This window comes from Caretta caretta, chromosome 18 (genome assembly GCF_965140235.1).
Source record: "Caretta caretta isolate rCarCar2 chromosome 18, rCarCar1.hap1, whole genome shotgun sequence".
NCBI classification, from domain to species: Eukaryota; Metazoa; Chordata; order Testudines; family Cheloniidae; genus Caretta; species Caretta caretta.
Window position 1 is genome coordinate 1,478,000 of NC_134223.1, and position 21,727 is coordinate 1,499,726.

At 59.5% G+C, this 21,727-nt stretch overlaps 2 protein-coding genes across 4 annotated transcripts in view; one reads left to right on the forward strand and one right to left on the reverse strand.

Annotated features, from left to right (window-relative positions):
* Positions 1–12,316, forward strand: part of LDLRAD2 (low density lipoprotein receptor class A domain containing 2) — a 31,208-nt gene extending 18,892 nt beyond the window's left edge. The window contains exons 2-5 of the mRNA XM_048825443.2: positions 6,934–7,440; positions 9,345–9,494; positions 9,845–9,985; positions 11,579–12,316. Coding sequence (XP_048681400.1) covers positions 6,934–7,440; positions 9,345–9,494; positions 9,845–9,985; positions 11,579–11,826 — 1,046 coding nt within the window. The 3' untranslated portion in view covers positions 11,827–12,316. The remainder of the gene's footprint in view (positions 1–6,933; positions 7,441–9,344; positions 9,495–9,844; positions 9,986–11,578) is intronic.
* An 871-nt stretch (positions 12,317–13,187) lies between these two features.
* HSPG2 (heparan sulfate proteoglycan 2) overlaps positions 13,188–21,727 on the reverse strand; it is a 203,334-nt gene continuing 194,794 nt past the window's right edge. For all 3 annotated transcript variants that reach the window (XM_075121175.1, XM_075121177.1, XM_075121176.1), the window contains 9 exons: positions 21,199–21,370; positions 20,717–20,839; positions 19,652–19,708; positions 19,217–19,292; positions 18,745–18,823; positions 16,935–17,005; positions 16,187–16,270; positions 15,768–15,871; positions 13,188–15,071 (listed from right to left, as the gene is read on the reverse strand). In XM_075121175.1, the coding sequence (XP_074977276.1) occupies positions 14,899–15,071; positions 15,768–15,871; positions 16,187–16,270; positions 16,935–17,005; positions 18,745–18,823; positions 19,217–19,292; positions 19,652–19,708; positions 20,717–20,839; positions 21,199–21,370 (939 nt within the window). In that variant the 3' untranslated portion in view covers positions 13,188–14,898. The remainder of the gene's footprint in view (positions 15,072–15,767; positions 15,872–16,186; positions 16,271–16,934; positions 17,006–18,744; positions 18,824–19,216; positions 19,293–19,651; positions 19,709–20,716; positions 20,840–21,198; positions 21,371–21,727) is intronic.

The following is a 21,727-nucleotide window of genomic DNA, read 5'->3' on the forward strand; positions in this document are numbered from 1 at the left end:
GTGAAGCCAGATCTCCAGCAAAGGTAATGAGCGAGATGCAGAAGTCACTGGTTGAGGTTCTTTGAAAAATCCATGGCTCTGTGAAGTAGCAGGGGAGGGATCACTAAAGCTACTCTAATTCAAGCCATTGAGATATCCCTTGTCATGTTCTTCTGAACCAGATGTGAGCGGGGCACAGAGCATGCTTATACTCAGCTGTGTTCATCGTTAGATCCTTTAACGCTCCGCCAGGGAGGGCCAAGGTTAGCTTACCTAAAGTATGGCGCACACAGTGCCGCCAAGTGGCTGAAGAATGTGATACAGTTTAGCATCCCGTCACATCTCCCCCTTTAAGTTCTACATTCCTACCAGTTACAGTATTTACACTGTCGCGCTGTCTTTGATGTTCAGTACAGATCAGTCTGTTCAGTGTCTCTGAATCGTACTGGTTTCTAATTACACAACCCGAATGCATAACGACTTGGTCATCTGGCTGTCCATTAGCTGCAGTGACTGGCTATGTTGGAATCCTTGAGTCCTCGTCTACTTGTTCTGCATCTGCCAGCTGCAGAGTTTGCTCTGTTGATTGTTCTTTGAGGAACAAACTGTAGATGTTGATGGTTTCTGTTGAACTCTACACTGTTAGCTCGATCACGTACGATCTGGGTGCTGAATTCTTTTTCTTCACAACAGCTATTCCGTGGTGGGCAGGAGGGGCTGGGAGTGAGGGGGAGGTGCTGATTGGTGTGGCCACTGGTCGGCAGGAGGCGCTGGAGGGAAGGGGGAGATGGCTGTCAGTGGGTGCTAAGCACCTACCATTTTCCCCCATGGGTACTCCAGCCCACACAGCTATCTATAAAATTAATCCAGTCCACACAGCTATCTCTAAAAATTCTCACATGCCCATATGCTTGCCAGGCACTCCTTGTTCATACAATTTTTCTACTTCCGTAAGTGTGCAAGAGCAAAATGCACTAATTTCCACTCAGAGCCCTGTTGTTAAAACAATATACCACCGAGGCCACAGGTGCTTGCATCTGCACTGACCAGGGTGGGTTTGTTCACATCATAGTTCTTGAGAACTGGCGCTGTTGAAATCATTTCTTTTCCCTTTTTGAAGGCAATTTCTTGGTTTGGCCCCATAGCCAAGATGTCTTGAACTTGAACAGTTCGTTCAGTGATTTTGTCACTGAAGAAAGGTCTTATAGATATTGACCAAGGTAATGTACCATCCCCAATATACGTCTCAGTTTTGGTACATTGATTGGTACATTCAATTCTAGAATTGCTTGTACTTTCTCAGGACTAGGACTGATTCCATCTTTCTTTATTGTTTGTTCCAAAAACTCCTTTGGGTTCGGTGGAAGATGGATTTTTCCTTCTTAGCTTCAGTCCAGAGTGCCTGATAAGGCATAGGACTTTATTGAGGGTTTTGGTGTGTCTTCCATGGACGTTCCACTTATCAGAGTGTTATGGATTCTCTCATTGCTTCAACAGGTGAGTGTTCAGTTAGTAGTGACCTAAGTTCTGGGTTTATTTGTTTTTATGGCATTTCACAAGAGAAGTGAGTCCAATCCTGGGTTTGCAAATGCAGTCTCATGTCTTGGAAGTGTAGTTGTTGTTGATGGGAAGTTTTGAGGTGTTAGCCTTATGAGGTGCTCTCTTCCCCTGCAAACACCTCACAAACCAAATGTGGACACAGCCTCATGGCACAGACCTCTACCTCTGGGTCTGTCCATTGCAACAAGTTTCCAGGTTTTAATGTCTATCTTGCATGCTTTGAGGTTGGCCTTCAAGGCGTCTTTGTATATGAGGATGGATTGATCCTTAGAGCAGGTTCCTGTCTCAGCTGGCTGGAGAGCGCTGGTTTCGGTGTATGGGAAACCTCCATGCGCACCTTGTGTCCAACCCAGCGAACTGAGCCCTGATGAGCATTCTCTAGTGGGCAGGGATTTGGCACCTCTCAGTGACCTCTGTGCCGGGATCCTGTCCTGCCACTTGATGTTGCAGATGGATCTTAGGCAGCATAGGTGGAAGCTCTTCAGCTGTTTAATGTGGTGTTCGTAGAACGTCCATGTGTTGCCCCATGGAGGAGTGAGGTGAGTACAAGAGAGTGGTAGATTTTTTATCTTGGTTCTGAGGCAGACTCCACGTTCCCTTTGGAGTTCATGGGTGAGCCTGGCAAATGTCAAGCTGGCCTTTGCCAGGTGCTGAGTGATCTCATCATCCAACATGGTACCCGGGCAGCAGAATTTCCTGATTGAGTTGAGGGGTGTGTTGTCGGTTGTGACAATGGGATCATGATGCGGGTGGTCTGATGCTGGCTGGTGCATGACCTCTGTCTTTGTCAGGCTGAGTGTGAAACTGAAGCATTTTGAGGCATAGGAAGAATGGTCCACAATAAGCTGAATGTCCTCGAGTGTGTGTGTAGGGAGAGCACAGGTGTCAGCAAACAGGAGATCTCTTAGTAGCTGTTCAGTTACCTTGGTGCAGGCCCTGAGTTGCTGTAGATTGACTAGACCCCTCATCCAATATAAACCAGAAGTCTACACCTCTGTCAAAGTCCTGGAATGTGACCAAGAGCATGGCTGAAAAGACAGTGGCAAAGAGGGCTGGAGCCATTACGCATCCTTGTTTGGTGCCATTGGTCAGTGGTTCTCAATCAAGGGTACGCAGAGATCTTCCAGGGGGTACATCAACTCATCTAGATATTTGCCTAGTTTTACAACAGGCTACATAGAAAGCACTAGTGAAGTCATAGAATATCAGGGTTGGAAGGGACCTCAGGAGGTCATCTAGTCCAACCCCCTGCTCAAAGCAGGATCAATCCCCAATTTTTGGCCCAGATCCCTAAATGGCCCCCTCAAGGATTGAATTCACAACCCTGGGTTTAGCAGGCCAATGCTCAAACCACTAAGCTATCTCCCCCCACAGTACAAACTAAAATTTCATGCAGACAATGACTTGTTTATATTGCTCTATATACACTGAAATGTAAGTACAATATTTATATTCTAATTGATTTATTTTATAATTACTAGCAAGTAGTTTAAGTGAGGTGAAACTTGGGGGTACACAAGACACATCAGACCCCTGAAAGGGGTACAGTAGTCTGGGAAGGTTGAGAGCCATTGCCATTGGTGACAGGGAAGGCTTCTGATGAGTCTCCATAACCCTGCCCATTATGCCATCATGAAGTGAGCAGATGACAGCAATCCTCTTCTCTGGGCAGCCAAAATTATGGAGGAGTTTCCACAGGCCCTTGTGATTCACTGTGCCGAAGGCCTTGGTCAGGCCAGCAAACACCATGTACAGGTCCTTGTTCTGTTCACCAGCCTTCTCTGCAAAACTCATGTCCATGGTGCCATGGCCAGGACGAAAGCCACACTGTGGCTCTGGATACACCGAGTCCACTAAGTGAGAGATGAGCTTGCTGAGGACTACAAGGATCTTCCCCACTATAGACAGTTGTGCAATTCCATGATGGTTCTCACTGCAAGGTATGCTTCCCTTCCTCTTGTATAGATGGACTATGAAGGCATCTTTATACTCCTGGGGCACAGTGTCCTGTTCCTATATAGTCTTGAAAAAGTTGGTGAGTTTTCTGACCAGGTGAACACCTCCACATTTGTACACATTAAGTGGAATGCAACCAGGGGTGGAGACTTGCCCCTGAACAGCTGCTTGATGGCCTTAGTAACTTTGTCTAAAGAAAGGTCCACAGCTAGCCCCTCCAGGACAGGACACTGCGGGCGTGAGTCAATGGCTCCATTGGACATAGTGGATTGACAGTTCAGGAGACTATCAGAGTGCTCTGCCCAGCTTTTGACTGTGAGGAGCCAGTTACCATCTGCTGTGAGGACAGGATATCAGAATATCATCCATGGAAACGACAACTCCATTTGCATTAGTTAGCAATTCTGCCATTGTTTTTTGGAAAATTTCAGGTGCACTGGCAATTCCAAAAGGTGATCTTTCAAAGCAAAATCTCCCAAAGGGTCTGATAAATGTAGTCAGTTTAGCACTTTCTGTGGCTAACGGAATTTGCCAGAATCCACTCAAGGCATCCAGCTTGGAGAATACTGTAGCTCCTTTCATTTTGGGGAGGAAGTCAGCCAGTGGTGGAAGGGTAGATTTTTGTCTCACAGCTAATTCATTAAGACTGTTAAGATCCATACAGATTTGTATTTTTCTATTTTTCTTTATTTCTGGTACCATTGGGGCACACCATGCAGTTGGCTTGATTATGCCAAGCCGCTCCATTCTCTTTAACTCAGTTTCCACTTTATGAAGTAATGGGCTAGGAATCCTGCACGGTGTAGGTACACTGTATGGTTCAGCATTGGCTCTTAAGGTCATTGCACTGGATCTTCTTTCAGAAGTCCAATATCACCAAATATTCCATGGAGTTCATCCACCTTTCTCACTAGGCCCATCATGGCTGCTCCGCTGTGGCCGGGAAGGCTGTTAGTCTGTGTCCTTGGATCACATACACTGTGAACACAAAGCTCTTGTCTTTGTAAGTTGTTCTGTGGTGAGCTGGCCCATGCAGCTCAGAATCCCTCCAGGGCTAGCCTGAGCTGTGACAGGTAAATTCAGCTTTGGTAGAGGTTGAAGGCAATTGCTGAGACGACTGTGATGTCAGCTCTGAGTCAATTTTAAAGTCAATAGTCTTGCCAACGGAATAGTCCGTTTCACTCTCCAGGTACATTCTGTGTCACCAGCAGTGATAGATCCCAGAACAACAGCTCATCTTGATTGTCTGTAATATGAGTCAACTCCCTGTGGTGGCAAACAGCCAAAAAATGTCCATATTTCATGCACATATTACACCATGCGCCTCTGGCTGGACATGAATCATCTCTTGGGATACGACTTTTTCCACACCTTGGGCACTAGGCTGGAATTTGTCCCTCTTAGCCTGGGAGTTCTTTCTCCTGGCCTCAGGGTTTTGTGATAACATGCAAGTGTCTGTCTGCAGCTTTTAATCTAGTTTCAGGTTTTTCAAGTTGCTCCTGCCATTTGGCCTGTTGTTTGGCTAATTCTGACTGCTTCACTCTCTGCATAGCTGTGGCTGGGGTTAAATCTCTTCAGCTGTAGCTGCTGTGAAAGGCTTTTATCTGTTAACCCAATAACCAGCCTGACTCTGATATTTTCCTGTTTTGGATTCCCCAAATCTCAGGTTTCAGCCAGTGTATCCAGAGCTCTTATAAAACAGTCAACATTTTCCCCTGGTTTTTGAATTCTCTGGTGAAAACATGCTTTTTCATAAACTACATTTCTCTGAGGTAGAAAATATGCATCAAACATAGCCAAAACCTGTTCATAGTCATCTTTGTGACTATCTTCAGTAAAGTCAATAGATGTAAATATACTCTCGACCTGTTTCCCCATAGCATAAATTAGAGACGATACCTGAATATCTCCAGTTTCTTTGTGGAGTTTTTTTTAGCAGTTCAAAATCTTGCAAATTACGGCTTCCAGTCAGTCTATCGGGAAGGTTTGTCAAAGCTGTAGTTCTCTGGGGCATTGAAGAGTGGCTGTAGGTCTCCTCCCTGCCACCCCTTCTCCCTGACTGGAAGTTCGGGCAGCAGCAGCCATGACTGGTGCAGGTTGTTGTGGACAACAGGTTCCAAAGAGCACCAGCCCCTCGTGCCCGGTGCCCCCCAGATGGAGCATGGCCAGAGTCATGGCAGTGAAATCTCTGGCCGAGTCCCAGGGCCAAGAACACTGCCTGAGATTTACGGCCTGCCAGTCCCCTGCACTCAGCTGGCCCAGCTCCCAGCAGCCCTGGGATTATCCCCCCAGACAGACTTCATCCTGGGAACCACTGTGACCTTGGGGGGGCTGTTACCTCTCTGCGGGGCTTTGCTGTGCGGGGGTATGCCTTGCAAGCTGACGTGCTGCCCTGTGGCTGGGCGCGGTGTCTCAGGGTATTGCCTCTCCGTAGCCCCTGCGACTGGCTGTCCCATCCGCCCATGGCCTCCAGCCAGGGCACAGTTACATTCAGCCCTTTCGGATGAACCAGAGCTTAACTCAACAGTGCCATGACATTGCCCCAGGTCCAGCCCCTTAGTCCTTCTGGCCCCTGTGTCTGGGGCCTCCATACAGCCCCCTTGGTTAGCCTGTAGGGACCCACTCCCTGCCTCCACCCTGGATCCAGCCTAGGGACCCTGCAGCAAGTGGGTTTTCTGCCTCATCAGCCCTCTTTCTTCTTCCCTCAGCTACTTCCTGAACCAGCCCAGCTTGGGTGCAGGGGCTCGCCTTGTCTGCATCCTGCCCTGGGGCGAGGCTCGTGGTCTCAGCCGCTGCCACAGCCAGGGATGCTGGAACCGTTTTTATAGTGGGGGTGCTGAGAGACTTGAAACCAAACTGTTAATGATGGAAACCATTTCAAGCCAGGGGGTGCGGCAGCAAAGCATGAAAACCAAACTAACAGCAGTAGAGCCCAGCACCATGCCTCCTGTCCCACCAGCGGCCTGGCCATCGTCCTGCACCCGCTGTGTGCAGGAGCCTGACAGCAGCTGGGCTCCCCTCTGGGAGCTGAGGGGTAGAGGCCTGATGCCCTCCCAGGGCTGGGGTCCTCTGAGCTGGGCTTCTCCCTGGTAAGCATCTCCTCCAAACCTGGCATCAGTCACAGGCGTGCAGGGCGGGGCTGCCCGATCCCATGGCTGCTCTTTAACCCCTTCCTACCTGCTGTGGGGTTTGTGCATCCTGGCCCTTGGGGTCAGAGGAGGAAGGCGGTATCTGTGTGTCCCCAGAGCAGGCCGCAGCCGTGCGAGCTGGTGCACGTTGTTAGCGCAGCTGGGCGCTAGGCGGGGACGAGCCGGCTCCCCCCCAGGGCCGTTTCCATGCTTTGCCGTCTCCCGAGGCAGGGACAGAGGCACTGGGATTCAGGGGCTGCACATCCTGCTGGGGCTCGGGTGGCAACTCTCTCTCTCTTCCCCGCCTCAGTGAACCTGGTGGATTTTTGTGGCCTGACCATCAGAGACGACGGGCTGATTATCAATTCGCACAGGGACTCCCGGCGCTACTACTTCGTGGCCACGGGGACAGACTGCTCCCTCACCATGCAGGCCGCGTCGCCCAAAGACAAAGTCCAGTTTCAGTTCCGATTCTTCTTGGTGTACAGCTTGCTGCGCCTGGCCCCCAGCGGCAGGCCCCCACCCACTGCCACCGGAGCGCCTCTGCCCCCAGAGACCACCCGGCCCAGCCAAAGGGGGCCTGGACAGACCTCGTCTGGTGGAGACTGGGAGCTTCAGGATCCCTGCAATGCTGGATCGTATGTGCAGTTCTATGATGGCAGAGGTCGTGCTGCCGAGCCCCTGGGGGTCCCGCTGTGTGGGAAGAGCATCCCCAGGCCCATCCTGTCCACTGGGAACTACCTGACCCTCCGCTTGGTGACACGGGGGCAGCAGCCCCGGGTGGATTTCGTCGGCGATTTTACATCCTTCCGACTGGGTGAGGTGCAACACGTGCAGGGGGCACGAGCCAAAGGACCTTGCCAGACAAGCACAGTGTCCAGCCCAAAGATCAGCTGCCCAGCCCCCGCCGCCTGCCTGGAGACCAATGCCAGCTGTGCCCTGGGGCCCGGTCACCAGCCGCCACGGGGCCAGGGCACATGTGGCAAAGGGCTTCAGTGGAGGAAATAAACTGAGTATTTGTGCTACCTGCTGAATCCCCGCCAGGCTCTGCAGGAGTCTGGTCCTGGGGTGGCTGGATCAGGTGCAGGCCGGGGAGCAGAGGCAGGGCTGGCCCATGAACGCCCAGGGGGTGCAGATTCCAAAGGCCACCTGATTGGCGGGGTGGGGGGTGAATCAGGAGTGACATGGGCTTGGCCGCAAGCGCGTGTGATGGCGATGAACACCCATCAGGGCACGGGGAAAACGCACCTGTTTGCCAGGGACTCCACAGTTGCCTGGAACACAGAATGACGTGTGCCTAGGCCCCCCACGCACAGCTGCACATATATTCCTGGACACACGCTGTCTGCACACACCCCTATACACACACAGACACACACGGCTGCACACAGACACGCATACCGCGTCTCACACAAGGCTGCACAAATGCTTCCACACACACAGGCCTGCGTGCACGCACACCCAGAGTCTCACACAAGGCTGTACATGAACAGCTGCACACACGCTCCTGTACACACACCCTTGCGCACGTGGGCGTGTGCACACCCACCCCCCATCTCACACAAGGTTGCACATGTCCTCTCACATGCAACCTCTCGCTCTCTCTCACCCCCCCACACACCCACTGTGGCCAGTGTAGTTCAGGTCTTCAGGTTGTGCCGACTGTCTCGGGCTCTGAGACACGGGGTTTCTAGCCCTGCAAAGAGCCCTTTAGTCAGGGTGAACTCATGGCCCTGCTGAGATCAGTGACGCCCCGCCCCTGATGCCAGTGAGCGGGGCGTTGGTGGCGCGATAGCCTGGCTCCGCTCTCAGTGGTCACTGCCAGGCCCCAGAGCCAGTGGTTCAAAGAGAAACCAAAGGCCATTCTCCCTGGTCAGACACCCCCGCTGCTCTGATGCCGCCCCCCTGACTGGAGAGGCCATCTCCCCTCCAGAGCAGTAGGTGCTGCCATGTCCTTTAGCCTCTTGGCATGCTCGCCCTGCTGTCTCACCCGTGGCTAGTGGGGCGTTAAGGTCCTGCTTGCAGTGCCCCAGGCAGGGCCCCAGCTTGCAGAGAGCCTGGGTCTGAAACTCTGCGGCATGGCTAAGGTTGCCAGTTTTTGACTGGAACACCCTGTTGGAAAGGGACCCTGGCAGCTCCAGTCAGCACCACTGACCAGGCTGCTAAAAGTCCAGTTGGTGGCACAGTGGGGCTAAGGCAGGCTCCAGGCCTGACCTGGCTCTGCGCAGCTCTTGGAAGCAGTCCGCATGTCCAGCTCCTAGGCACAGGGGCAGCCAGGGGGCTCCACGCACTGCCCCTGCCCCGAGTGCCAACTCTGCAACTCCCATTGGCCAGTGGGAGCTGTGGGGGAGGTGCCGGCAGGCACAGACAGCGCACGGAGCGCCCTGGCCCCTCTGCCTAGGAGCCAGACATGCCGACTGCTTCCGAGAGCCGCCTGAGGTAAGTGTTGCCCAGCCAGATCCCCACTCCCAAACTTCCTCCCATGCCCCACCCCCCTCCCCCACCTCAGAATCCCCTCCTGCACTCAAACTCCTTCCCAGAGCCCACACCCCAAGCTCTTGCCCCAGCCCTGAGCCACCTCCTGCACCCTAAACACCTCATCCCCGGGAGCCTGGCAGCTTGGTCACGTTTCCCTCTCTGCCACTGAGTCACGTACCCATGCCAGTGCATGCTCCCAGCCGCTCCCAGCCACGCTGTCAGCGCTGGCCATCTCCATTTCAGGCTTCAGCACCTCCGAGTGCAGCGAGGAGCCGTATTTCCAGTGCCGGAACAGCAAGTGCATCCCCAGGAGCCTGGTGTGTGACCGGATGGGCATCGATAACTGCGGGGACGGCTCGGACCAGGCGGCCCACCCCCCTGCCAAGTGCAGAGGTCAGTGCGGGTGGGGAGAACCCAGGGCAAGGGCGGGGGAGAGGGAGTGCCCCCGAGAGCAGTAATGGACAAGAGGGCTGGAAAATACGGGCCCGATCCTGCCTGGTGCAGTTGGGAGCGCGGGGGAGCATTCTGGATGGGAGGACGGGGGAGCAAACGGACGGGGAGGTGGGGGGCTCTGAGGCCTTTAGTGAGGCAGCTGCCAGGGAAGGGCTGCTGGGGTGGGAGGGGGCAGCAGGAGCTCAGGGCTGCTCCCCTCCAAGGGTTTTCCTGGCCTGGGGGCTCTTTGCTGGGCTGACGCCCGCACTGGCAGCTGGTGCAATTACACCCCCTTCCTCTCCCCCATGCAGGCCACCTCCCCACATCAGCATCTCTCCAGCTGGTGAGCAGCCCTGCAGCCAGCGTCACCCCCTGCATGGCGGCTTGTGCCGGGGCAGAGAAGAGCCACCCTTTGGCCCCAGACACTGCGCCCCTGGACAAGCCTGCAGCAGGTACCTAAGTCCAAGTGCAAAGTCCCGGGCCTGGCCCAGAAATGTGCTCAGCATCTGGCATTGTTAATGGATTTCTCCGCATGCCCTGGGGGCAGGGCTGGGCTGTTCCCCATGGTACAGACGGGGACTGGGGCAGGGCCAGGGTCTGGGACCCGCCCACTCGCAGGCGGTGGGTGCTCTGCTCTGTCCCCTCCTCCCTCCACCCCATGCGAGCAGGGGAAGAGGCTGAGCGGGGGGCGGGACCTCGGGGTGGGGAGAGGCCAAGTGGGGGCAGGGCAGAGCACCCCCTATTTATTTTCAGTGGGTGCTTGAGCCCCTGCGACATGCCCTGGGGGGAGCCTGAACCGGCGGGCAGCCAGGGCCCTTTCTGCCCAATCTGAGCTTGCTCCTGGGAGGTCAAAGCCCAGGATGCCCCCAGCACTTTGCAGAAGGATTGACTGATGTGTGCGCATGTGTGTGTGTGCAACGAGAGCTCTGTGTGTGTCATGCCAGACACGTGATGATGTGTGTGTAATGACAGGTGTATGTACATGTGTAATGGCAGGTGTGTGTCCATATGCAATGACGTGTGTATATAATGACAGATATGGGCTCATGTGCAATGACATGCATGTGTGTGCAACGACAGATGTATGTGTAATGACAAACTTATGATGGCACGTGTGGAATGAAAGGCCTGTGTGCAGGTGTAATGCCAGGTTTGTGTAATGACGTGTATGTGTCTGTGTGCGATGACACGTGCATATGTGTGTAATGGCAGGTAGTTGCATGTTTACATGTGTGCATATGCAATAGCAGCTGTGTATGTACCTGTGCAATGACAGACGTGTGTGCATGGTGACAGGTGTATGCAATGACGGGTGTGTGTGCGTGTGTAATGACAGGTATGTCCATGTGTGCAATGGGTGTACTGACAGGTGTGTGCCATGACGTGCATGTGTGCAAAGACAGGTGGGTGTATGATGTGTGTGCATGCATGGAGACGTGCAATGGCAGGTGGCTGCGTGTGCGATGACATGCGGGTGTGCAATGGCAGGTGGCTGCGTGTGCAATGACAGGCATGTTTACGTGTGTGTTCCTCCTCCCCCCGCTCTGAGCTCAGGCTCGAGGAGTAGCGGCTCGGCAGGCGAGTGAGAGATCAGCTGCTGTCTCACACTGACCCTCGCCGAGGCTCTGGGCCCTGCAACAGGCACCTGTGTTGTTCCTCTCCCAACGTGCCCCCTACAGCGACCCTCCAAGGGCCAACGCCTGGCCGTGTGATGCAGCATTGCCAGCTGTCCCCTGCGGCCCGCATCCACCCTGTCCCTGGTGTCTCGTGCCCCCATGCACAGTGCAGCTGGCTTAGCACCACATGGCAGAAGGAGCAGGCTGGCAGCAACTCAGGCCCTGTGGCCCCATGGCTGGGGCACTGAGGGCACGGGAGCCCCCTGGGCTCTGCCCACCCTGTGGCAGGACAGGCTCGCCAGAGTTGTCTGCTTTTGGCTCCAGCACGTTGAGGGCGTTTGGGGGCAGAGACAGCCACAGAGCAGTGCTGGGGAGGAGAAGGGAGGCACCTGGCACTCACTGCCCCCAGCCCTTTTCCTTCCTCTCCAGGTGAGAGGAGCTCGGGCTCCCTGCTGCCCCTCTACATCCTCCTGGGGCTGGGCGTGGGCTCAGCCCTCCTGCTCTGGTGCTGCTGGTCCCCTGGCTGGTTTGTCTGGAGACTCGGGGCCTGCCGGTTCCTGCCTGGCTGCAACTCCGTGTGGGCCTCATGCCAGCTCTGCCCCCGCAGCTGTGCCCACAGGAACCAGGGCTGTTCCGGCAAAGTGACGCCGCAGCACAGCGACGACCTGCCCCTCTGATGCCAGCCGTGCCATCTTTGCCCGGGGGCGGGCACTGGGCCTCCCCCCGGCCGGAGGAGCAGGGATCCGACCTCTCCTGCCCGTGCCCTCTGCTGGCTTGGTGGGGTGGGTGGGGGGAGATGAGAGGGGGTGGGGCAGCTCCCACTACCCCCCCTGCCCACTCCCATAGGCACGGGCCAGGCCCCATGTGCCTTCCCCCAGAGGCGGCAGCCTCCAAAACACAAGGGCCCAGAGGGCTGCTCGGGGGCCCGGGAGCTGCCCAGTGAGCGCTGCGGGTGGTGGAAGGAGCGACGGAGTCACTGGCCTGGGTGGGGCTTGGCCCCCGGCCTTTGAGCACGGCGCGGCTGGGGGCAGGCCGCGTGCCCCCCAGATCGGCCTGTGAGTATTGTTGTGACGCCTGCCGCACCAAACGCACTGTCCCAGCCTGTGGGGTGCAGCTGGCGGAGGGTGTGAGCCCAGCGCTAATAAAACAAGCCCACCCTTTGCTCGGGAGCTGTGTGCGCCCAGCCCTGAGCTGCCCTGCAAGCGGGGAGGGCTGGGTGGGCATCACTAGTACGGCCCGTGTTGCTGGGGTCATGCTATTGCAAGAGCTTTGGGGGTGACCAGGCCTGGCCATTTCCTGGGGTGCTGCACCCACCTTGTCACAAGCAGACGCTTTGGGGCACCTTGTTTTCCAGGTGCCCGGTCTGTGCTGAGGGCCAGATTTGGCAGCAGCTCCAAGCCTGCGAACTCCTCTGCAGCCCCAGGAGCTGCCGGCATTCGGCCCCACTGGAAACCAGGCCCAGGAGAGCCGACACCAATGGCCACTGCTGCCCCCTGCGTGACCCGGCTGAGGCTGGGAAGCCAGGCACCGGGCTGGTTCAGCACGGCTTATTTAGGAACAGTGACCAACCCCCATCTTCTGCTAAAGGGGCCCTGGGGCTTTCCCCCAGCTCCTGCACAAACAGCACCGGCTCCATCCGGCTGCAGCTGGGCTCCCCAAAGGAGGCTCTGGGACGGGGGCAAGCAGGGCTGGCAGGTCCAGCAGGGGCCAGGGCCCTAGCCCAAACACCCCAAGGGAAACGCTGCTCCCCAGCCAGTGGAAGAGGAGCGTGGCCTTCGCCTGGCTCCCATCACACTCCCCCATGAAGCCCCACCAGGTGCTGGCTCGGCTTAATGGGCCCATAGGACTGGTGGGGCCCTGCCAGACTCTGCATCCAGCCCCCTGCCTGCCCCCTCACTGGCAGCTGTTTGGTGACTCGTTAACAAAGAGGGACCCATGGGACAACTGCTAACACCCCCTGTATTGAGTCCTGGCCCGGCTGGCAGGCGCCCGAAGCAGACACACGGGGCGAGGTGCAGCTCACCCTCCGACAGACAGCTCAGGCGTTACTTGTCGTTTAATAAGAATCCAGTGAAACAGCACGAGCCGGACGTGGTCTGGGGTCGGGTGCGTTAGGACGCCATCTGAATGGCAGGAACACAAGCAGCCCGGCTCCCTGCCGGTCTCTGGGGTGGCAGCCGCCCCGGAGAGAAGGGCAACGCAGGGCAGTGGCAGCGGGACCTGTGCCGTGTGCTGGCACCTTGCCCCGGGGCGGGACGTCACTCAAGGCAGAGAGGTGACACTGGCTGGGCTCTGTTAGAACCGGTGCCCTTGGAGCTCCCGGTTCTGCTCAGGGAGCTGGTGGTGGGCTGGGGCAAAGGGCTGTTTGCAGTGGGCTGATCTGCCCAGCCTGCCGCTGCCTAGGCCGAGTTGTCTCTGTCCCACTATGTGATGCTGGGCAAGCTCCAGCCAGTGCAGTCGGGGGCGCGATTTGCAGGGCTCGGCGCTGGGTGAGTGCTCAGTTCTGGACCTGGCAGAGCCGGCAAGAGCAGTGAGCGAAGATTGTCCTGTGAGCAGACGGCTCCAGCGTAGGGAACGCCGCCTGCCAGGCAGGGCAGGGAATGGGTGGGCAGCTTTCAAGGGTCTGCCCAATGGTTGCTGGGTGAATAGGGGCAGCCCGGACCCCAGAGGGTCCTGCTGCTAGTAAGGCACTTGCGTCTGTCCGCCCGTCTGACTGGGGAGGAATGATCTTTGGGGGGGGTCCCAATCCAGCCCTGAGGGCTGGTCTGCATTGCTGCCCATAGGGACACGTAACAGCCTCTGCTCATGGGATGCTCCTGCCACCACCACTGGTCTCTCTGCGGGGCCCTGGATTGAGCCAGGGGGCTGCCGTCATGCCTGGGCCCCCAGCTGTGCATGCGGGATGCTGGCCAGGGTACCCTGCAGCATGAGCTGTTGTCGCTCCCGGGGCCTGCCCCTCCAGGAGCCTGCCCCTGCCCTCCTGCTCTGCGGGCATGACCCTCCGGGTGAGGGTCTAGGGAGACAGCTCAGCTAGTGGCTTGGGGCAGCCGTGGTGCGGGTGCTGGAGTGTGGCTGAGGCAATGGGGACGGCCAGTGTAAACAGACCAGATCCTGGTGGGAACCCCTGCCCTGGCCTGCTGGCTCCTGTAGTGCTGGCCCATGGAATGGAGGGGGTGGGGGTGACCACCTGCAAAGTGGGCTGTGACTTCGATCCCACTCTCCTAACTCTGGAAGGATGAATGTGGATCCCATCTCTCCCTAGAGGAGAAAAGATGCCCCGTCTCCCCAGACCCCCATCCCTCAGCGGGCATGGGGCACAGCAGAGCCAGCTGGCACCCTCCGTCCCGCCCAGCTCAGGGGCACATGCTCCGAGTGCTGAAGCTGGAAGGCAGAGGGGTGGGCTCCCCATCCCGTGGGGCCCTTGCTGGGCAGGACGTGGAGGGGCTGGCGCTGGGTTGGGCTCCCGGCTGTCTATGGCCATGGGCCCATGGCGGTTGGGTCAAATCCACCGTCTCTTCAGGTGCGAAGGGTCCGCGTTCCCGTGGGGCTGGCGGGAGGCGGGGCTGCCCCCTGCTGCCACGCGCCAATCACACAAACAAACCCTTCCCCCACTCGCTTGGGGTAGCAGCGAAGCTCCATTTTCCTCTGGGTTTCTTTACAAAAATGAATCATCGTAATAATAAGCAGCCGAGGTCCCCCAATCGGCCTGCGGACGGGGCCGGCGGCGGACGGGGCCGGTGGCAGCCAGCCTATGAGGGGCACTCCTGCATGTTAACTCCCGCCTCCGAGTGATGCTGCAAGTCAATGGGCTGCCGCGGCGGCTGGCCCGGCTGCTCGTGGCTCAGCACCAGGTTTTTAATGCACCCTGTGATTCCGGAGCGGAACTTGCCGGCGGTCAGGGCTCGGATGGCAGGAGCGCCTCCTGGGGGCGAGAGGAGAAACAGTCAGCTCCCAAAGACACTGCCGGGGGCAGCCCCAGGCTGTCCCGAGCGCTCCAATGGCCACAGCCGGGACTGGATCACTCCACATGGCCCACTGCTCTTCATGGCCTGTCAGAGAGCAGGCTGGACGGACTGAGTCAGACCCAGCACGGCAGCTCTTACGTCCTGTTCACATGGAGCGGTGGGGAAACCGAGGCATGGAGCGAGCTAAGGACACACACAGGGCGAGGGGCAGAGCTGGGGATGGAACCCCCTCCCCTCCCCTCCCCTGCTCTAATCACTAGACCCTTCCCTCCCTTCTTGGGAGGGGGGTTTATGGGAATTCCCCAAGTGACCATGATCCTCTCAGCGCATCCCAAACCTGTGAGTGTTGCTTCTGCTGCTCCCCAGTGCAGAATCGCACCATGTGACACACCTGGGCTCCGCTGGCCCCATGCCGCCATGGGAAGTGCCCGGCCTGGCAGCCCTCTCACTCCTTCTTCTGTTCCAGAAGCGGTGGTGCTGGCTCAGACAGGGCTCCTGGGCATTAGGTCCCTGGGCAGGAGGGCCCAGCTAGCGGGCAGGGGAGAGCCCCACTTCCTCCCCTCCCCCTCCCCAAGTACACCCAGGTCTCCCAAGTCCCACACAGCCCGTCCGCTCGTGCCCTGCAGGTCCCCAGGGCGCCAGCCCAGCCTCACCTATGTACACACTGCCTTGGGTGTTCACCATGACGTTGCTGCCTGGTGACTCCCCGCTCACCAGCTCCTCGCCATCCACCTGAATGGAGCCCCGCCTGCCTTCCCTGCAGGACACAGAGACAGGTGTGAGCCAGGCTCGTCCAGGGCCAGCCCCCATCCCAGCCGGGAGTGAGGGGGCAGGATGATCGACCATGGGGGAGCTGCGCCCACTGACACCAGGGACTCCCCTGCCACCCCACTGGGCTCCCCGGCTCCAGGCTGCAGCCTGGCTCAGCCCCTCTGCAGGGGGAGCCCGGGACTAAGGACCCTTTCAGAATAGCTAGAGGGCTGCCTTGCAGTGGGATGGCTCCCTCCCCTTCCCTTCCCAGGGGGATGTCTGGCTGTAGGACGGTGCTGAGCTAAGCCCTGGGGCCCCTCACCGAATGGCCGTCACTCTGTGCCACTCTCCATCATTGATTGGGTCCTCAGAGACAATGTTGGCTTCGCCGCTGCCCAGCTGGTAACTGCAGGAAGAACAGCTGGTATTAGCATCCACTGCCAGGGGGCAGCGTCCGCATAAACTGGGGGGGGGAGGTGGGGAAACAACAGCATCCACCCATTACCCAGCACTAGCTGGGGGGGGGAGGGGCAAGCAGTTTCTGCATCGCCCAGTGCTCTGGGGCAGTGGGGTCTGGGGGAGACCGGGGAAGGGTGGTTCTGGGACCCTGGGGGTGAGGCTCGGGAGGGGGGGTCTAGGGTCTCAGAGACGGGAGAGTGGATCTGACATGAAAGAAGCGGGGAGAGAAGGTGGGTCTGGGATCCTGGGCAGGGGGAATGTGGATCCAGGCTGCAGGTAGGTCCAGGGTCCCAGGTGTAGGGGGAAGGTGGGTCTGGGGTTCCAGGGAGAGGTGGATCTGGGGTCCTGGGTCAGGGGGAAGGTGGGTCGGGGTCCTGGGGGCAGGTGGGTCCGGGGTCCTAGGAACAGTGGGAAGGTGGATCTGGGATGCCGCGGGGAGGTGGACCTGGGGGCAGGGAGAAGGTGGGCCCAGGGCAGGTGGATCTGGGGTCCCAAGGCAGGAGCTCTGGGGTTTCTAGCTTGTGCTCTGGACATGCTCCCTGGCTGGCAGAAGGGGTGCGTCAAGGGACACATGGCCATTTGCTCCTCGGCTGGCACCAAGCCATGCTCACCTGAACACCAGGTGTCCATCTCTCAGGCCGAGGCTGATGAAGTCTTTGGCTTTGCCGTTCTGCCCTTGTTCCTGCCAGAGAGAGGCATTATGAGACTGCTGTCTCCTGTCTGGCTGGGACCCTGCTCAGGAGCCAGCCCGGGAGCCATGGGCCCTGCTTGCCATCCAGGAACGGGTCCGGCTGGGCCCAGGGCATGAGCCAGCCAGCGCTGTGGGGCCCATAAAGCAGGCAACAAGCGGCGCACGCTCAACTGCAGAGCTTCTTGGCAACACTGGGCTGGATGCTCCGACTGACCCCGTACAATGGGGAACGCCTGCATGGGCAGCCAGCTGCACTGCCCGCGGGGCGTGGGAAATCCCACCCCTGCGCGGCTGCGGACAAGTGGGGGACATGGCTGTCGGGGGCCGAGTTGCAGGGAGTGATAGCTAATCGGGGCTCCCCGGGTGTCCCTGGCCGGGGTGCATGCTGGTGCTCATGCAAACTTGCGCCCCTGCAGCAAGCACAGCTTGGTGATCCCGGAGGCCGTAAGCCGCACTGCTGCTCCCCATTTGGTGTCAGGCCCAGCGCCCGAGGGCACTGCAGTAAATACCTCGTTAGTAGCATGTGGCTTGAGGGCAGGCTGCCCCATCACCTGGAGGAGAAACGTGCCACAGGGCAGTGAAATGCCCATTGCCAGCAAAGCAGCATGCACCAGGGAGGTGATGGGGAGCCTGGCAGCCATGGCATGGCTCAGGGAGTAGTACCCTTGGGCGACGCCAGCCCGGCGTGGCATGGAATGAGCAGTTGAGCATGGCAGATTAGTACGGGCCTGGCACTCTGGCCTGAGACAGGAGGCACAGGCTGGCTTCATGCATGTGCAGGCAGATCAGACAGTGTGGGTGGATAGGATGTGAGTCCAGAGTGGAGCCGGGTTCCAGCTCATGCCATAGCCGGGGAGGGAGCAGCCCAGCATGCTGGCTGGCGCACTATGCCCACGTCCTGATCACACTCAGCAGCCAATCCCCCAACTGACAGCAGGGGGCACTGCTGGTCAGACCCGCCTGGCACCCAACAGATTCCCTGTGCCCTGCTCCTCCTCTGCCCCAGGCCGAGCTGCGGAAACAAGGCCCCTCTCCCTCCTCTCCAGAGGGCAGCCAGGAAGCTGGCTACTCTGCATGCTCTGCCCTTCCTGAGGGCCCATGCACCTGGCCCTGCCCTTCATCCTGGCTCCCCATAGCCCATAAGCCCCTGAGGGGCTCACTGTGCTCCCAAGTGCTGAGGGAGAAGCTGGTACCCTCCAGTGCCCTCTCAGCCATCTGGGATGCCCTGGCCCTCTCCCCAGTGGGGTGTGCCCAGCTCCGTCCTGCCTCACGCGCTGGCCCCTCTTCCCCCCTTGCTGGCTGCTCTCAACCCACCGCTGCAGAACTCCAGGCCGGCAAGTGCTGTAGATGGAGTTGCCCTGGCCAGGGACATGGCTGCAGCCCGTCCCTGGTGCCGCCCTCAGCCCTGGAACCCAGTCCCGCAAGGCATGCTGGAACCATGCTCACCCCTGGGCTTTCATTGCCCGGGCTGCCCTTGTCTCCAACCTGCCCCTCCCACCTCTCCCTCTGGATCCGGCCTGTGTCACCCTCACCGGGCCCAGCCTCCGTTCCGGAGTGCCAGGGAGCCCAGACAGCCCTTCCCCGTCACCCACCCATCTCCTACCTGCCCCAGCCACCCATGCTGGCCTGGTTCCCACCTGCCCCAGCCCAGCTCCTCTCCGCCTTGTGCTCACCCCGAGCATCCCCCCACATAGCAAGGGCCGTGGAGCCCAGCCCCCAGCGCGACTCACCACGCCCTGCCAAAGGAGGAGGCCGTTCGGGGAGCGGGTGCGCACTTCCAGCTCAATGGTCTCTGGAGACTTGGGGTGACTGCAAGGAGAAGGCAGCAGCTGTCAGCCCTGGGCCCCAGGGTATACGGGCAGGGAGCAGAGACCAGATCATGGCATGCCCCGGGAGCCCTGCCCCCCCAGCCTCCAGTCCCCCGACCAGGACCCAGCTCTGCCATTCCTCTGCCCCCAGAGCCAGGCCACATGGCCTCTGGTGGGGCTTGGTGAGATGGCTGCTCCCGGAGCGGCCTGCCCAGCTCACGCTCCAGGCTCCCTCCCCGGCTACGTGGAACACCGCGTGGCTGGCACTGGGAGCTGGAGCCAGTGCTTGCCCCAATGGCACATGCTGGGAGCTCCGGGCCTTCCTGAACACAGACGGCACGTGGGCAATGGGGCCATGCCCCTCCTCCCCTGCCCAGCATAGAGGCCCACTCACCTGTGGGTCAGCACGTGCCGGGGGAGCGCGAGGTAGCCACTGTCCTGGAAGTAGGCTCCGTACTGGCCTGGGGCATCTGCAGGGCAAAAGCTGGGATCAGACAGCAGCGGGCGCTGGGAGCCGCCCCGTCCCACACCTGGGCTTACCATTAACCCAGCTGCGCCCAGGACCCTCTGTAAGGAGCTGGACCTGCCCCTGCCGCAGACGCTCTGGGGCGAGGGGGTGAGCACAGGTCAGCCAGCGCTGCTTCCTGACGCTTCCCCCCCTGCAGCTCATTGAAGCCCACCACCTGGGGTGAGCTGGCCCCCCACCCTTGGCCACCCCCCGCAAGGAACCTGGGAGCCGCTGGGCCAGGATGCCCATGGGTGTTGCTACTACAACGAGGGGGAAGGAGAGAGGCGGTGGGGGAGATGCCAAGTAAAGTAGGTACCGTACCGTTTCCCCCGCTGCCCTCCAGGGCCAACTCACGGTCCAGCGCTGCCAGGGCCAGGCCTGCATGCAGCAGAGACAGGCGCGGGTTACAGGGAACACAGCGCAGCGGAGCAGCCCAGGGCACGAGTGCTGCGCCATGCCAGGGAGCGGGCAGAGGGCTTGGCCCAGCCAGGGAGCCCCCGCAGCCCTGCCAGCTTGGGCCCTGGAGCTGGCTCCCCACTGGTCCCTCCACTGCACAGGGCTGGGGGTACCAAGTGCTACGCTCCAAACCAGACCAGCTGCCCCCAGCCCCAGCCCCGAACACACGCTGCCCCCCCAGGCCCGAACACACGCTGCCCCGCCCCAGCCCCGAGCACACGCTGCCCCCCCAGGCCCGAGCACACGCTGCCCCCCAGCCCCAGCCCCGAGCACACGCTGCCCCCCCAGCCCCGAACACACGCTGCCCCCCAGCCCTAAGCACACGCTGCCCCCCCAGCCCCGAACACACGCTGCCCCCCAGCCCCAAGCACACGCTGCCCCCCCAGCCCCGAACACACGCTGCCCCCCAGCCCCAAGCACACGCTGCCCCCCAGCCCCGAACACACGCTGCCCCCCAGCCCCAAGCACACGCTGCCCCCCCCAGCCCCGAACACACGCTGCCCCCCAGCCCCAAGCACACGCTGCCCCCCAGCCCCGAACACACGCTGCCCCCCAGCCCCAGCCCCGAGCACACGCTACCCCCCAGATTCCCAAGCCATGGCACACTGCTTCCTTCAAGACCCTGAGGCCCCGATGTGCTGCCACCTGACCCCCCCAGCTCCAGATATGCTGATTCACCATCCTCCCAGCCCCGGCCATGCTGCTGCCCACCCCTGTCCCCTGTACACTCAGCTTTGGTTCCCTCCCTTGGTCTCTACAGGCCCCCGAGCCCCACTCTGACTCCTCCCCTCCCCCTGCACCCACGGCACCCAGAGGCCTTCTGCTGCCCTGCCTCTCTCTAAGGGCCTGGCTAGATCCCTGGCAGGTCCCCTGGGGCTGTGCGGGGGGCGGGTGAGGCAGCTCCCTGCCTGCCAGCCCCAGTCTGCGTACCCTGCTCGCAGTAGGTCCCCGAGAAGCCGGCCGGGCATAGGCACTGATTTGCCTTGCACATCCCGCCGTTCAGGCAGGGGTTCCTGAGAAGGCACTGATCCTCGGAGAACTCGCAGCGATTGCCTGTGGGGAGACAGCCGGGGGGTTGTGGGCAGGGCCTCTCACTGGGCCTCCCCACAAGGGGGCATGCACACACGTGTGAGCACAGACAAACACACACACACACACTCACTCCGGCCCCATGTCACGGATCCCCAGGGAGGGGGGACCCCAGCTGTGGGGGACCCGCCCTGGGCACATCCCCGAGCCGCATGCTATGAGTGGGGATGCCCAGTTCAGGGCCACTCCTCACTCCGGTGGAGGGGCTGCAATCTGCTGCCAGCCGTCCCTGGGCCCTTGGCAGGGCAGGTGGCAGTGCCCCGGTGCGCAGAGGTGTTCCCAGCCCTGCCCATGCTGCGACTGCGGGGACAAGGCGTGCCCACCTCGGAAGCCATCTTGGCACAGGCAGTGGAACTCATACTCGCCGGTGGGCATGCAGGCGGCGCCGTGCAGGCAGGGCCTGCGGTCGCAGGGCGAGCTGTCATAGCATTGGGTGATGCCCCGGCTCTGCAGGAAGCTGTAGGAGATGTCCACCTTCTTCCCATTGATCGACACCTGGGGGAAGGGAAAGGAGACGCCGGGTCACCGGCACACAGGCTCCCTCAGACTCAGTGCCCGGGGCCTCTCTGGGTTTAGCCAGATGTGTAGAAGAATAGTAACTATGGCAGGCGACCAGCTTGGCTTCGCAGTGAAATCCTTGCTGATCTTGAACACAAAAAAGAAGCTTTCAAGAAGTGGAATACTGGACAAATGACCAGCGAGGAGTATAAAAATATTTCTCAGGCATGCAGGAGTGAAATCAGGAAGGCCAAATCGCACCTGGAGCTGCAGCTAGCAAGAGATGTTAAGAGTAACAAGAAGGGTTTCTTCAGGTATGTTAGCAACAAGAAGAAAGCCAAGGAAAGTGTGGGC